Below are 17,522 nucleotides of genomic sequence, written 5' to 3'. Positions count from 1 at the left end.
TTAATATTAAAAGCAAAGCCAATAAAAGGCATGCCATGCACACTTCATGATCAGGCATATACATGGGGTGGGGGGAAATCATCAGCTGTCCCCTTTTCCCTCTTTCTTCAACACACTGGTGTTAGGAAGTGTAGTAAAGGCACCTTACTCTTTAAAAGTAATAAAGCTAAAGAAAGCCAGTTTGATTTTCTGAAAATCTGTTTTACTAAAAATAATGTAAAAAATTAACAGCCATCCTCTTATAGCATTTTTACATTCATATTTACCATAGAACTGATCTTTAGAGGGTCCTTCTTGGCACCATCAGATTGATACCTTAAAAAAGAACAGAACAAGTTTGAGTTTGGACTTCTACTTCATCAAAATAAGAAATTATCTTCCTATCTTTGTATTGTCATATGGTTTGATACTGAACCTCACCTCAAACTATAAAGCCTTTTTGATCCATGACACTGTATGAAAGGCAATGCAATTGTCAGATGTCTAGCATAAACTGTTTGAATTGTGATTTCTGGATGTTAGCACATTTTCAGCAAATATATACTGGCATTGAGGGAATTTTAATATTTGCCTGCTAAAGCCTGCCTTTAGGGTCATTTGCTTTTGTGGCCAAAAAGACCACTAGACAAAGAAAATGATACATTTTCATTTATATTCAAATGATCCCTTCCTAAATATTATTCAATGATTCCAATATCTACGAAATTATAACAGAAAAATATTTTTAAAAGCTAATTCAGTGAATTAGTTTCTAATTAAATGCTTTCAATCAGAAAAATAAAGGTTTCTAATAAAATCTTTTACAATTTCATTAACAATACTCACGCAAAATCACCTCCTAAAGTACAGATAAGCTGAGCACCAAAAACACTCCATAAGGACAAGCCTCCACATTCCCAGGTCACCATCACAACACAGCTATCAGGTGACCATCTGATTAGTTTAACAGGTCCTGTTTTATTCCAAATATCTGTTTAAAAACAGACAATAAAATACCATGTGAAAAACATCAAATGTCCTTCAATTGCTTTTACCATAAGAGTAGAAACAAAAATATATGGAAATAAATATTTGATTTTTCAATTAACTGTTGCATTCATCAAACTGACCATCTCAAAATGAATAAGTAGCAAATGAAGAATTCACGTTTTCTTTCCAATACACGGTTTCATAGGAAACTAAGAATACATGAAAACAGCCCAGAAATACACTGTGCTATGATGCAACCATAGAACTGCAATTATGGTAAAATGATTTTTAGGACAAAAGATTTTATATTCCTCTACTGAAACCTCTAACATGGCATTTAGCACAACTGTAAAACTCTATTATTTACAGATTTGATTTTTTTGTTGAAACCTACTAGGCACACACATTTTCAGCTGAGGATGCAATTTACCCACTTTGTATGTTCCTCACTCTCAAGCCTGCAATGCTCATTACTACTACACAAAAAATTCCATTGAGTTTTTGTTCACTGCAGTTCAGGCAGGGTGCTGAATTACTCAATTTTTTCCTATACCCTACATGTCAGTTATTTCAAGTTAATTCACACCTCTATTATATTCATTATCAGTTTTGACAATAATCTGTCATTTTCTCAGGTGAGTAATGGAAAAGTAATCTCAAGACTACATGTGGGAACTACTAAGATCTGCAGCATTTAAAAACAGACAACCAGAAGCAGCACTGTCTGTAAACGGCTAACTCAGATTCAGATTTAGTTAAAAAAAAAAAAAAAAAAAAAAAAAAACCAACAAAAACATCCCCAGACCCTCACATATGAAACACATCCAAAAGTCACTTAAAAGCAAGCAGCTAAAAGAACAAATGCACAAGAGTAAATTACTACAAACTTGCAAGAGTAAATACTGATCCCATTGGTGATAATGCAAACAACAAATAGTTGTTAACTAGCCACGGATAAAAATATTCTTTAATGCTGTAAAAACAGCTGGAAAATTCTAGCAATAAAAGTAGCTCACCAGGATATTGTTTTGGTGTCAGCTCCAATTTATGAGAAAACTGCATGGCGCCAGTAGTGGTATCTATTGTATAAACCTGCACAGAGCCGCTGGAAGAGATTACACATGCTTTAGATTACAGATCATTTGGATTTCTCATCAGTTTCAAGAGGTTAACAAAAGCTGCTTTTTTCTCACCAATACCAAATTTATCTAGAACAGAAACATTGTGTCAAGTAACACTCAAAGAACTTTATGAAACAAATCTGTAAGATACTTTACAGAAGACAGTGGAGGACCCAAAACACCAGCCCTGTAATAACCAATGCACTACGACTATTTGATTCTCTGAAAATACACATGCACACACAATCCACATATATTTATGGGTTCCAACTGCAAGACAATCCATGAGGGAAGTCAGTATTCACCAAGTGCTAAAGTTTCATCAGGAGTGTACTAACGCATACCAAGACCAATGAATTATAGTAACTATTCCCGTTTCAGAGGCAAACACCAACACACTGCATTGTTACTACAACCAAGAATACTATTTCTTAAGAAGACAATTGAAGACTAAACTACCCAAATCTTTTGAATGATCTAAAAACCGAATAAAATACAATTTAAAAAAAAAAAAAAAAGCTGCACTCTAGACCAGCTAAAGCAGTATTACACAGGAGGGACTGTCTTGAAGGAGCAATAAGCAAAACACACTAAAAGCACTTTCGCAACATTTAATTTATACATACTCACAGTTACTCAAACAGACAATATTTTTCCTGACCAAATCAACACTTCACAGAGCATTTTCTCAGTTGGGTACGAAGTGTTGATTCTTGTCCAATATTATTACAATTAGCTGCTTAAAACTGACTTTATAATCCTGTTTTGATATTAACTGGGACAGCAGCACTTTCCAATCCTTACTACTGGTCCAGCTACCTTTTACTTTTTTTCCAGAGCTGAACAGCAAGCATCAGTTTAAACTGCAATTCGAGCAAGCAACCATTTCTTTCTTCTTCCCTCCTACCTTCTTGGCAGAGCAGATTATACTATTTCTAGGAAGACCAATTGTTTTCATCTTTATAGCTCTTGCAACACAACTTGGTAAGAAGAAACTAGTACTTAAGCTTTATAATGAAATCATTTCCCCCCGCAATGAACCAGGCTTACAAAACTTACTTGGCACATCCAAATGCCATTAGCCTGTATTTGTTATTTACTGCCACACAAGTTCCATCAATCACATCTTGTGCCCAAACACCATGGAGCTGCTGTAAAGAAAGGAATTCACAGAATTTTTGGTTAAACAGTGCTTTTATTCCTAATAGTCAGCTTCTGCCTGGGTAATACCCACGTACGCCTTATTAAAGATCTGCCAGTTGACCTTCATCACCTCAAAAAATTTCTGTTGCAAATATCAGTATTAACCGACATGGCTGAGATAAACAAAATCTGGTATATGTAAAACTGGTTTCATTGTTCTTAATAAAAACTACAGAAAGATGCCAGTATGTAAGGAAACTGTTTATCAGAGCTCTGAATAACCAAAGCAAGTCAATACCTGAAAGGCAAGAATATCCCTGATACTGCGTTAAAAAATCAGTAGATGGTACTAAGGATGAAGACAAAACACAAAACAGGAAAATAAATTCCCATCTGCAACAGCTGAAATCACAGATACTGTGTGGGAAGGAGTTTGGGACAGACTACACAAATCCTTCTGAGTTTTCTGTAATTAAGATGAAGAGATCTAATGACACAATGTAGTACAGTCCGTAGGCTGAATTACAGGTAAGAAAACACTTAACTTGGAAAAGACTCCTTTAAAACAAATTCTGAAGTATGCTTGTCACTATTCTAAGAGTTAGGCTAAGAGTTTGGCTTGATTATGGCTAAAAGCTAGAAACAGCACCTATGATACTTTGCCATAGGAGAAACCACTTCTTATCACCTCACTTATAACTAGCAACAGGAAGTCTGTTGCAGAGACAGTGAGAAGATCTCAGAACTATAATGACATTTTGAAGCAATACACAAAAATTAAATCTACTATCAATTATGCTCTCCCATACACAGGTACTAGCCCTAGAACAATCTAGTTCAAATTATGGTATGAAATATAGTCTTGTTCTTACGTTATCTCTTAAACAGTTGATAAATTTTAATTTCTTTGCAGCTGAACAGAATTTATAATAGAAAGCTAACTGAAATGTAGAGACCAAGGAAAACACATTTATTGTAGAGAGCATGCTAGAAATACTAAAGGAAATATACCTCAGCAGTGAATCTACTTGACATTGGTGCAATGAAACCAACTCTGCCATCATTAAAAACAACTGCAAAACCATCAAGCGTGGCACAGTATTCCATATCTCTGATGTAAACATCTTCAAAGCCCAAAAATGAACCTGCTGAGAAAATACCAGTAATTTAAAAATATGTGAACACAGTGACATTGCAAGCCAACAGACTTTTCAGTTGTTTACTGATTACTTCACAGAAAAAACTGATTTAAACAGACTATTTTATTCACATCTACAAAGGCACATTTTTCTCATCTCTGCTTGAGAACAGAGATAATATTTTATGTTAGATGGTATTTCGCCAATAGAGAACTATCTATCATAAGCATTAAAAAAACCCAAAACCTACCTCGAGAAGACTGCAGGTCCACAGAAAATGGAACTGTACATAGGTTGATGGCCTTCCTTCCATTGGTCATACCGTCCCAGTGAACGAGATGGAGAAATCCATCAGCAGTAGCAACAAGTAGATCCTCTAACATGGACTGCAAACTAACAAACGTATTTGTCATTCCCTAAAAAACTGCATCTCAAATCAATGTCACAGAAAAATCAATTAATGCAACAAACACCATATTACTGCTTCTTGTATCAGCAACTATGTTGAAAAGTTACATCAAATAAGTCACAAACTAAGTGCCAAAATCCTCTAGACAGTAAAGGTACCAAGCTGACAAAATATGGTATATGTCTCTCTTTTTCTCCAGGAATCAGAGTTCGTGAACTAGTCTGTATTGTTAGAGTAACTGTTTAACTGGTATATGAACTGCTGAATATCATTTTAATGCTTTTGACTAAACGTAAGACATTACTGTCAACAATCAATTATTCATCTATCCTAGAAAATTACCAATATTGCCTAGGCTGTAAATAATCCACACCACTTTCTAACCCATGGTCTAAGCTCATTGATGAAGCAGAAATTAGACTTCTCCTAAATCCTTCCCTAAAATTCTGAAAACTATTGTTAACCTATTTCCACGCAGATAACCTGCAGCCTCCCAGAAAACCTTTTTCCAATATATACTGCATTTCTTCCAACATCCATTTTCTCCTATGGGGCCTCTTGCCAAATAGCACTTTGTTACTCTCCCACCCCACCCCAATGCTATGGAGTTTCACCAACTTTTCACACACACTTATTTAGCATGTTCAAAGCTTATTTATAGGGAAGGCAATCACCACAAAGAAAAGAAGAGGTAAACAAAAAGTTTTTCCAGGACAAACAGGGCCCCTCTGCAGCAGCTGGAGAAATGCTGAAATGCTACAGGCAGTTTTGCTCTTATGTACCTATGTCTCCATGAAATCTCTAACCCATACTGTGAGCTGAAGGACAAACATATTTATAGTAACATAATGTAATACTGAACATACATGTGCTATATTCTTCTATATGCCAAAAATATCAGTATAGCCAAGCACAGAAAGAATTCTTAAACAGCAATTTACTTTTTTACCTTCTCAGACTTACTATTAGTAACTTACTATTAGTAACTATTAGTCCTTACTATTAATAAGTCTAAAAACTTACTAGAAGTTTTTTCCATCCAGTTTCCCCTTCAGTTTTTAACAAGTAACCGCTATATGCGGAAAAATTCTTGAGACATGATTAGTAAGCATACCTTGTGATAGACGTTTGCAAGTCCAGCACTTTCTTCATTTCTAGATTTAATGAAGGAGCACATTGTTCCTCCTTATAATGTGGGGTTCCCTTTAGATGCGGGCTTCCTCTAAAATAAAAGAGAAATACTACAATTGAAACAAGATGTCCCTCAAAAGTGATAAGAGTTACCGACTTACATTCCCGTGGGTTTTTTTCCGCCTACATATACACACACCAGACACTCACGTGCAACCTTCCACAAGCAGCACTTAATACCTAGGACATAATTTTAGTGCAAAAAGTTTAGTCTGTCATATTATCCTATATGCCTATAAAGAGTATGTAAGCAAAATAAGACAATGACCAGAGAATGAACATTACAGTAACTGCATGGCCTGTCTTAATAATCCTAAAATAAGTGATATGTATTAATGCAAATTCTGATTCAATAAAATGGTATTCAACTGTTTCCATTAATTGTGTTGAATTTTTAAGCATCTCCAATTTATTCTTTGCCAAGATGCATTACAGATACTATAGACTGTAAAATGTTCATGCTTCTTCAGTTCCTTTTGCCATATCAATGTTTATACTATTAATTCAGCATGCATAACCCAACAGGTAGACATTTATTACAATAATTCATAAGAATATATCTCCCTATAGCAAATTAACAATAAATGTAAGACCTACTAATAAAAGAGAAGACTGAATACTGATTCTCTTCCTTTAAACAGACCATTACACAGTACCAACATCTAGATGCAGAAAGCTTCCAATTTTTATTTTCCTTATTTTAAATTTCATATTTCATTCTCTAATGAAATGCAGTTATTTTAAAACTCAATACAGCATCATTAAAGTTTTCCTTATTTGTCTGGGTTGTCACGATGTGTCATGTGTTTCATTAACTTTTTTTTTTTTTAAATGAAAACTGACCTACAATTGTAAGTATTGTAACATGTCATCCAGCTCATCCCTGTCAAGAGCATTATGCTAGTAAACAAAGCAAACTATGCATGAAACAGGCACTGCAAACAAGTCGGAGTTTAGTATAACTTCATTAGTCAGAAATAAAGATTACATAGATTTGTGTAGGTACCTGTTACCTGGATTTTAACTGACAGAACACTTATTTTCTTTTACACCAGAGTAGCCAATGCAACTGCCTAAGACCTGGCAGAAACCAAAGCAGCTGCAGTTTTAGGTAAGTTTAACACCACAAGGATACCTCCATCTCTTTCCTGCCTTGGTTATCTCGGTGGATATCAAGTTCCTTAATTCCATTACCATTTCATAGTAAAACACAAAATTCATACCTGTTATTCTTTGATGAATACACCTTTTCTTATGCAGCAAGGACAAAGATATATGCTAGCTAAGGTAAGATCAAGGCAACTTAAACATTCTGGCGTTAGCAGACAGAAGTAGTAACATCTTTCTGGAACAAAACCATGGCGACCATGAAGGATTATAGCAAAAAGTGAGAAAAAATTACTGTAAGGTTAGTTAATCTACCACCCACAGGTGGTAACTTGTATGAACATTAAATTATTAAAATGTTTGTTTTTCATTTCAAAAGAAAATTAATTACAAAATACAGCTGTCTTGGGAAAGAGTAGCCCTTCATGTAAGCTAGCTATCATGGACTGACAAGAGGCCTGACATTAAAAAAAAAAAAAAAAGTTGAGTAGTTAATACTCGTATTGTGGGATTGCTGCAGTTTCTTCTAAATGGTAGATGAGACTGCATTTCTTTAAGTCCATGAAGCCAAATCCACCTGATTTGGCCTGGTACCTTTTAGTCAGGAATTTCACAGATAAAAAAATACATCATGCAGGATTAATTCCTTAAAATCTCTATGTCACTATCTGCAATGCAGCATCCTAAGGGCTGCAGAAACACTTAGAAAATCCCAGGTGTTTGGAGACATGCCTTTCAACCCGTGTGGTCATAGAGGTTGAGATAGCATACTCCCAAGCAAGATGAAATGACTCTGGGTTATCAAGAAATCAGTGGTACAACTGAATCTTGTAAGCAAACGACTAAAACTGAGAGAAAGGGGGTGTGTAATGCATAAATGTTACTGTTATGTACGTATAACACACCATATAACATGCCTGTTGGAACTGACTGAGATACATAACCAAGTATAAACATAGTGTTTCTGCACAGCACAAATATAAAGCCAGAATGAGAACAACATGGTTTAAAAGACATCCTTTGCTGGAAGAGAATTTCAAGTCTCCATGTGGGCAGGCTTCTTTTTCTTTAAACATCTTTGATAAAAATAGTTTGCAAGAAATTTGAATATTTTCAGTTTCACGAGTCAGGCTCAGCAAGTTTGTTACCATCTGCGGAGTATATCTTTTTCCACTGAGGCACTATCATCATGAAAAACTCCAAAACTTCGGTATTTTAATTCATTGCCTGTGATTATGTCAAATTCATTGATTCAAAAAGAAACCCTTAGTATGGGTGCAAAGGGAGCGCAATCAAAATACGCTGCATTCATATAGTCCACATCTGCCTGAGTCAGCCTTACTAGTAAAGTTACTTTGACCTTTAAACGAAGAATGTGCACTGCTGACAGAAGCAGGAAAGAATGTTTGGTCTGGGTTGCCACATCAGCATCTGCTACCGTTGCAGCCAAACTTTAAGTAACTCACTTTTGCACAAGAATTGAGAGGAACGGACACATTCCAGGGACCAACCAGCTGCATGTCAAAATAAATTATTTCACTTCTATCCGCACAGCATCTGTTAATGTAACTAAACCTGCGAATAAAATCTCTTAATACTCAGAATTGAGAAAAATCTCCCACTACATCTGCAATCCAAGAAAACCCCAAACATGGAAAGATTAGGAATACCAGGCTGTTTTTTTAAGGTAGAATACAAGGTTTATGGGGAAGTTTCAGATCTGAATTGAAGGTCAAGGTGTATTTTTTAAACCACCAGGTTCATTCTCTGTTCCCTATTTAGCATATCGTCAGTGATATGCTTTTTCACAGAAAACAGATTACTATACAGTGTAACAAAATGTCTTTCAGATGTTGAAAGCCTATGTAACTGTATCTCATGAATCCCCTTTTAAGTAAGGATAAAGAGGAATGGTAAACGTAAGTCTCCCTTAAGGGCTTGCCCTCTTTCTCCAAACTCCAATTCTCTCAAGCTTTCCCCACATTAACCTTCTCCGGCTGTTCAGTTCAAAGCTGGCTTCCCCAGAACTAAAGAGGAGCCTACAAATAAGTGAATTGCTAAAATTCTTAGCATGAAGCCATAATTTTTTGTATTCATTTGATCTTCTTACAGCGGAAGAACCGGCTCTGGAAGTAACACTTTAATTCTGTTAGAAGAAAAAACTGTAAGCTCAAACTATGATGCTAGATGCAACTATGAGAAAATGGAGAAGTGTATTTAACCCACACACACAAAAAAACCCCACAATCAACAAACCTTAAGCATCCTAAATTCAAGAAAGAGGCAGCACCACGCAAAAGCATAGTCAGCTAGCCTCCTCTGAACTGGGAGGAAGAATTTCCTTGGAGTTTGCTACCTGGGGCGAGGGGAGGTTCAGGGAGGAAACAGGACACCAGCCAGCTGATTTTTCTAGCAGCACAGAACTGCATTATGTCCTCCACTACATGCACAGCGGTTACACGATACAGCATGGTCCACGGACAAAACTCACTCAGAAATATCATTACCAGACTTAGTCACTGCTAGCAGAAGCAACTAAGAAATACTCAGGAAGTTAATTACAGCAGAATCTGAAAGGATGTGCTTATGGACTTCTTTATAATTTGTAATTACGGTATATAAAACATCTTTTTTAGTCAGTTCTAAGTATTTCAAAATAATGTTCAGTTTTTCAAAATAATGTTCACTGTTTTCTGCTTATTACTGGAGAATTCTGTTCCAGAGGTAGAAATAGCGTAAGATTAGGACTTAAGTTTCCACCTTACTATCTGGGGTAATCACAGTAATACAGGTAGATGTTATGGCTGGATAGTAGTTTAGAAAAGTTCAGAGATGCTCTCATGGTCAACAAATACTGTGCTTCCAAAAAAACCCTAGTGTGGTTAATGGCAGATATTACATTAATTAAAACAAACAAACAAACAAACAAACAAACAACAAACAAGTCACTAGCATCCATTCCCACTAGTCAAGTCACAGCTGCTTGGGAAGTAGTGGAGACATTTTACTAAAAAAAATATTAAAGACTCCAGACTTGTTCATCTGTAAATATTTTTGGAACAAATAATTGATACAAACAAGGTAAAATATTTTTATACTTCTTTGGGGCTATGATATTCTTAATTGTTGCTGCTAAAATGGTTTCTTCAGTAGTACTTTTTGGAATTAAAAAAAAAAAAAAAATTTTAAAAAAACCCCAAACCCCAACACCTTGATGTTTCGATTATTAAGAGCATTACACATGTGAGAAAAACAGGGCAAACAATGTTTCTAAATGAATTTACACCACCAAGAACCAAGTTGCTCTCCTTGAAGGCACAAAAGCAAAAAACTGACAACAGCTATTACTGTTGCATTAGCACAATTACACAATGTTTATTAACCGTTTTAAAATGGCTCATGTGACCAGTTAGTGAATTGTCTGTACAGCTGAGGACTTAATTTTTTTTTATACCTGATTCAAAGAGCCTGCATCATCACCTCTAAATGTGTGATTCTTCACTAACAATTCACTGCCCACCATGCTTTTTAGGAATGGTTCTAAAACAAATAAAAAAATTACACTATGAGCTTTGATTTCCATATGACTAGTGTCTTCTCACCCCTAAACCTGCGTCTCTCCACCCTACACTGCAGGCAGCCACCAGCTGAAGATGAAATAAGTCTGGCTGGATTCAGAGCTAAACCGCACACAGACTGGCAAGAGCTGGACAAACAAAAATTTACAGTCTACGGAAACAATTATGAAGAATGAATAAGGGTTTGCAAAAGCAATTCTTAGTACAGCCATTTCTACCCAATTGAGTAATAACAGGTTTCTGCGGTTTGAGAAGACAAATAACGAGCTGGCATATTAATCAACTATTCATGTAAAAAAGCTAAATGGTTTACCAAATTATTATTCCAGTTGCAAAGATTTCTTGATGACATTTTAAACCTCCTGAACCACATCGAGGGCTAGCAAGTGCCATAATCATTAAAAAAAAAATTCTACAAATAATCTAGTTTTAAAAATACATTTTCCAACCTATGCCAAAAGCAACTTATGGGGAAAACCACACTGTTAGAAGTTTAGCACAAGCTTAATTCCCAATAAAAATTATTTAGTAAGTTAATTAACTGTACAGCTCATCAGTTACCCTTGTAGAGTTTAAAGTTCAAAACCTTTGTACACACTAATCTTAAGTCCGCTGAATCAGTTAAAAATTCCCCACTAATTTATGGCACCTATAAACCATCTTGCCACAGAAGAAGAAAAAGCTTTGAAAAGTGCCAGAAAGAGTAGGACATGAATACAGTAATCAGACGTATAAGGAACAATACAGCATTGTAAACCAGGATATAAACAGTGCCTTGTTCACGTGCCCATACTGGTTAGAAAACAACTTCAATTTTAAAATTAAAAATCTAGAGCATTGAGGTCTCATTCTAAATTTATACAACGTTCGTATCTCTTCCCTCCACCCCAACCCCAAATGCAGTCTCCACTTGAGGATATGAGGAAATCCGAGGCAAAAGAACCTCCAATTACCACATTTAGTTTACTAGCCATGTAAAGTTTTTTAGGTTTTGTCTTCTTTAAAGGTAAGAATATCCTCAGCGTTAAGTCACCACACACTGTCTCTTTAAGTGACAAATCTTAAGTCACTCTCCTTGCCAGAACTCTAAACAGAAATAACTATCAGTTTAGTACAGGGAAGTCTCTACTGTGATGATATGACACATCTCTTCACTGTGAAACAAAGGAATATCTGTATAAATTCCTTCAGAAACTCCTCAAAAAAATATTACTGTACCTTGCCACAGCTTACAAAGCTACAAATTTGCTTGTACACACTGCCACTTTTCTTAAGTGTATCACAGGTGGAGATTAATTTTATTTTACCATTCTATTATCTTACCATACATACATTTTCTTCATGTTTTACCTTGTAATGACTTTAGTAATAAGGTGGTATGATTAGACTGAACTAACTGAAGTGGGACTTTGCACTTGTGCTCACTGCAGGAAAGTATCCCAGAATGCGGGCTAACAGCCAACACTGATTCTCTTGCAAGTCTGCTCTGAACTGGAGCAAAGTCTCTAAGAGCTGGAATGAAGCTGCAAACTATTCTGGCTCAATTTAAAAAACAAAACACAAAACCTCCACACAATTACTGCTTTTTTTCCTGTTTTTGGTCTAACAAATTAAGCAGGATACTTTAGGTTTTCATTGAGTATGAATGTCTGTTCACTCCAAGAACAGGCTAGCAATTCCTAGCCAAATATCAATAGAGCCAGAAATATTTTCTTCAATAGAAAAACTGCAATTCATAACATTTCCCAAAAATACTACAATTTGACGAAAAACTATTGGTTGACACCAGCAAACATTTAAAAAGCTTCCTTTTTTATATATAAATACTCAGAATTCATGACACAATGCTGTGCTTATGATATGAGCACTTGTTTTATCACATTAATCTAATAATAGATTTTACACAAAATTTGCATAATGCCGAACAGGTCAGTTCCTTAACCCTTACCATATCTACATAAGTATATTTTAAACTGATTTAACCTCTAAAGGTATAAAAGAACTAGCATTTAAGAAGAATTTCCCACTCCACCATCTTAAAGTATTTCGTATATTCTCAATTTCGTAAGAGCTATGCCCTCAGATATCGATAAAACAAACTTAAAAGCTTTTGTGGGCTCCAGCCACAAACACTGATAATCTTGAATTCCAGCACTTCCATTAAAACACTGAATTTCAGAATATAAAGACCGTTACAATAGGTTGATATGAAAAGGAGGAAGTCATGCCAAATGGGCATTTTTAAACAGGAAATCAATTTTCCTAGACTCTGATTCTGTCTCTTTTTAAACAAACAATAGCAGGAGGAGTTCAGTCAACCTCAGTTTCCAAAACCTGGTTATTTCACACTACTAAAAGATAAGGGGAAGCAGAGACTCTTGCATTCAAATGAATTCTCACCAAACACAATGAAAGCTTAGCCTCAACTCATGCTTTAGCTCTTCTACTAAACCTGTGTTGGTTAGATTGTAAGAGAGAGAAGACTTAGCCCTAAAAAAAAAAAAAAATAAATCATACTGTCATTATATATCCTGCAATGTGTATTGACTTATAAACAGCAAAAGTGTTTCTGTCACCTTCCATGCAGTTTTATTTTGTTTTATACCTTGAGGCATTTCGTTCAAGCTGTACCAGCAAAAAACTTTTGCAAGTGTAATTACAGTTTACACAATAACTGTATGCTAGAATAGTTCTGTTAACAGACCATATATAGGCAAGCTCTTCTGGATCATCTTGCTCAACAGCCATATATAGAAACAAGTTTGTGTAGTAATAACCATAAACTGGAAGGATTGTACTTTTTCTCCACAAACGTCCCTCTCCCATATGGACAAATTAGGAGTGATTTTTATTTTCAGCAACTTTTTTTGGTGCTTTTCTTCAAATCAAGGCTAAACCACTATCAAGCAAATTTTAAAGCAGTTATTTAAAAAATACCAATACCACATAAAGCTGTAACTTTACTGCAGTGATCCCAATCTGGAAGACTGCAAAAATAACTAAAGCCAAGAAACTATCTGTCTATCATATACCTTATGACCTGCTTTTCTGACTTTTTTTTTTTTACTTACGGTAAAATATACACATTTCATTTACATGAGAGCTAAACTGACAGGAAAATTTAAACACAATCTTTCTCAATGTTTTCATTTGTATGGGATCAAACCTAGCTGCAAGTTCAACTTCAGGATACTGACTAAACTAGAAAATCTTGCACCAGAATTTTGGCGCAGCTGAGGACGTTACTGGTGTGTACTCCTAGTGCACGACCACCTCACTACGTTGACCTGCACTGCTTAAGAATTCTGTTCAAGCTGAAGTTGTATTAAGAGAGTTTTACTTTAATTTTGTAGTCACTACATTGAAATTTTATGTTTCTATCAGAACTAGCCATTATCATTTAAAGAAAGGAGAACAGGCTTTGTTCTGCTTACAAAAAGTTAGTAAATATGGACAGTTCATCAACATTAAGAATTATTCATAGTTTTAAAAAGTACAATAAAACTGAACTTTTAGGAGCACTGACAGAAGTGTGCTCACTAGCTAAAAAACCAAACATACAAAAAAACTCCCACAACTGATGATATTCTACAATATCTCTTAACTTTCTGGGATGTTGTGGAGGTGTCCAAAGAGAAGAATGGCAGACAAAAAAACCTTTACCTCAAATATGCCAAGTGTGGAGACCTACATTTGAACCTGTTGTCCATCCATTTCACTGTGTCTACTAACTTATTTCCAGCAGCTGTCCTATCACACTGCTAATGCAGAGACAGCCTTACATCTTTATACTCTCCGCAAAAATCACCACCCTCCCACTCACTTTGCCTAACATAGGTAAATAACCACATAAGACAGAGCTGGACAAGCCATAATTAATATTTGCATGAAAGTTAAAATGTTGCAAGCAATTGCTTTATCATGAACTATCACACAAGCATTATCATACCAGTATCACTGAGCAGCCACTCCATGTTTTTGAACTTCCCAGCAGTGCTGCTCAGTGCTACTTCAAGGTCGCCATTTTCTAATGCCAGCCTTTTATTATATGCCAACTTGCAAGCTACTGGAATCCAGGAGAGGGGACGGAGAGGGGTAAAGAAGGGAGACAGGCGGGTTTAGTTTCCCCATCGGGTCAGCAACCTGACTTTACTTAAGGCACAGCTGCGTAATCGCTGCTGCCAACATAGAGCAAGGAGCCAAGAACACACTGTTACAGTGGGAGAACACAGTAACATGTCCGCTTTCAAGCACAAGGCAAGTCACATATGAGGCCTTTCACTGATTTTTAATGGGTTCCGAACTAACAAAATTAATTTGGTCTTGTTCAGTCCAGTAGAAATGAAATCCAAGCATTTCAGTGAAATAACCAAATGCCAGAAGAAAGTGAAAAGTTTCTATTCTGGGCTTTTGGTTTAGTTTGTCTGTTTGTTCATTTTGGGTTTGTTTTTTTTTTTTTTTGGTCGGTTGGTTTTTTTAGTATTTGATCTACAAAGCAAATTAGTGAAGCTGCCCACAGGCAGTGCACTCTATCTGCACCAAAAAAAAAAAAAGTTCATCCCATCATTATAACTCATAGAATAATTTGATGTTAATCACAGCAGGCATAATTCACACACAAATGCTTGTGTCTTTCTTTTGATCTACAAAACCAGAAGAGTAGTAATTTTATGCAGGTTTTCAAAATTGAAGGCTAAATATAGACAGAGTAGTAATCCCAGTAAATTCAGTGAGATCATTCATCTTCTTAAAAGTTAAGCGCATGTATTAGTCTTAAGAGATTGTGAGCAACCTATCATTAACACTCTAGGGACAAACACTTTGTCTTACTCATCCACAGAATCGGCATTATACCCCTTTGGGCTCTACAAATATATCTTAAAATCTTGACCATTCAACACACAGCTAACAGAAAGACTTTTTCATAAAACACACGCTTTTAGGCTGACGACACAAATCAATTAACAATGTTTTATATAAAAGTTAGACTGGTTAGTCATTGATTGCTTAACAAATATTTTCAAACCTTCCTACATGTGGCATGTCTAAACCAACTTTACAAAGCTTTTTTTAACTTTTACTGCATATTTGATACATACTTCCATTTATTGGCAAAATCTGAAAATATAAAAAACAACCTGCCAAATAGAACAAGAAGAACATACCATAAACTATTGGTTTTGCATTATGTACAGCTGAAGATACACTATCCCTTTATTTATTTCAACAGGTTGCAGCAACAGGTTGTCTGCTTTTTTTTTTTCCTCTGATGACAGTAAGTCAAATGTGAAAAGTCAGTTTGAAAAATGCTATTCAGGTCTCAGAAAAGGCAAATAAAGTAATATAACTTGTCTGCATTAGTCTTAAGTTTTTGGAAAATAGACAAGTAAGTTGCAACAGTAAATTCCATTTAATTCCAGAGCTTTGAGGGCTATTTCAGAGGCCAAAAGATGCATTACAGTAGTAACACGCACGAAATTTTCCACTCAGTGAAGCAAGAATTCACTCTGAAATCATTTACTACCTGTCAAGTCATTTCTTCCTCTATGCACTTGTAAAAGAATAGAGATTTAAAATTTAAATGCTCATGAAGACCTGATTTTTTTTTTTTTTAATGTTCATGGTTTAGCAGTTATGGTTTAAAAAATCAAAATGTTTTCATCTTACATGACAGCATAGGTTATCCAATACTCCTCATAGATGTCAATTTGCAGACACCCACCGATCAACTTTAACTTGTTTTATGCATATGAAAAAAATTTACAGCGAAGGTGACTAGCATTATCATAGTGATGAAGGTATATATACAGATACATCAAAAAAGAAGTTTCTAGCCCATGAGAAATCAAGAGTGTTATTATTCCTGTGGGCAAATTTGATCCCGTCAATGACTACAGATTCTGCCTATCTAAATACACACAGACACACATAAATACACCCCTTGAGGTTTTAATTTGTTCTAAATATTTCTCAATTTTGCCAAATCCAAGGTCAACTAAGTCAACCACAAATAACTCCAACATACAGTCACATCTTAACACACAAAATGTATTCGGTCATTCACAGTAAGGAAAAAAAGATTATAATGACAACGTAACACGCTGCAGCTAAAATACTTGTATTCTTACTAAAAATGATTCAGAGTCTTTCCAAAATATCAAGAATTTATTCCCCATTTGTTTCAAAAATCTCCAAGTTATTACAAAGTTGGGGGAATCTGTTAAAATATTGCACCCTAATAGTTCCTAAGAAACATGACTTATTCAACTGAGTTACTCAAAAGGAATTATTAAAGCTTGTTACAGATCATGAATTCAACATCAACATCAAATTATAAAATTAGACAATTTTAACCTAGCTATTTAGGATTTTGAGAACTTCTAAGATGGGCCTAAGGAATCTTACCACAGCACAGCAAACCAATTAGGCCAACTTCTCTGAACTGACTAACTCATAGGAATGATTCTTCATATACTCATCAAGTTTTAAAACATACTTTGGAAGGAAATATATCATAACATCTGCTTAGGACTTGTCGTATTTTTTCACACTGTGGGGATGTAAAGAAAGTTGAGAATACTTACTTGGGATACATTGGCTCATAAAGATACTTGTCTCTTGCTGATGGGATTTCAAAAAATAAGATGTATCCATTTGCAGTCTGAAAGAGAAACACTGATAAGATACATATCTAGTCTATCTCATGAGTAAAATCTATACAGACTCTTGCAATTTCTACATACGTCCCATATATGGAACACAAATATACACTCATGTCAAGTTTCAGATATATTAAAAACTGTGCATTGAAATTCATTCTAGGTAAAATCCATACTAGCCCTTAAAGCTCACTGAATAGATCACT

At 35.3% G+C, this 17,522-nt stretch overlaps 1 protein-coding gene across 9 annotated transcripts in view; it reads right to left on the bottom strand.

The window, feature by feature from the left end:
* Positions 1-17,522, bottom strand: part of RIC1 (RIC1 homolog, RAB6A GEF complex partner 1) — a 56,669-nt gene that overhangs the window by 23,307 nt on the left and 15,840 nt on the right. For 6 of the 9 annotated variants that reach the window (XM_082337200.1, XM_082337195.1, XM_082337198.1 and 3 more), the window contains 8 exons: positions 17,242-17,318; positions 5,896-6,003; positions 4,623-4,765; positions 4,245-4,381; positions 3,150-3,241; positions 1,986-2,074; positions 826-970; positions 267-315 (listed from right to left, as the gene is read on the bottom strand). In XM_082337200.1, coding sequence (XP_082193326.1) covers positions 267-315; positions 826-970; positions 1,986-2,074; positions 3,150-3,241; positions 4,245-4,381; positions 4,623-4,765; positions 5,896-6,003; positions 17,242-17,318 — 840 coding nt within the window. The remainder of the gene's footprint in view (positions 1-266; positions 316-825; positions 971-1,985; positions 2,075-3,149; positions 3,242-4,244; positions 4,382-4,622; positions 4,766-5,895; positions 6,004-17,241; positions 17,319-17,522) is intronic. The other 3 variants (XM_082337196.1, XM_082337199.1, XM_082337197.1) reach the window with 2 other exon arrangements.

Source organism: Platalea leucorodia (genome assembly GCF_965183815.1).
Source record: "Platalea leucorodia genome assembly, chromosome: Z".
In the NCBI taxonomy this organism is placed as follows: domain Eukaryota; kingdom Metazoa; phylum Chordata; class Aves; order Pelecaniformes; family Threskiornithidae; genus Platalea; species Platalea leucorodia.
The sequence above is the reverse complement of the archived record's forward strand: the minus strand, read 5'-3'. Positions and strand labels throughout refer to the sequence as shown.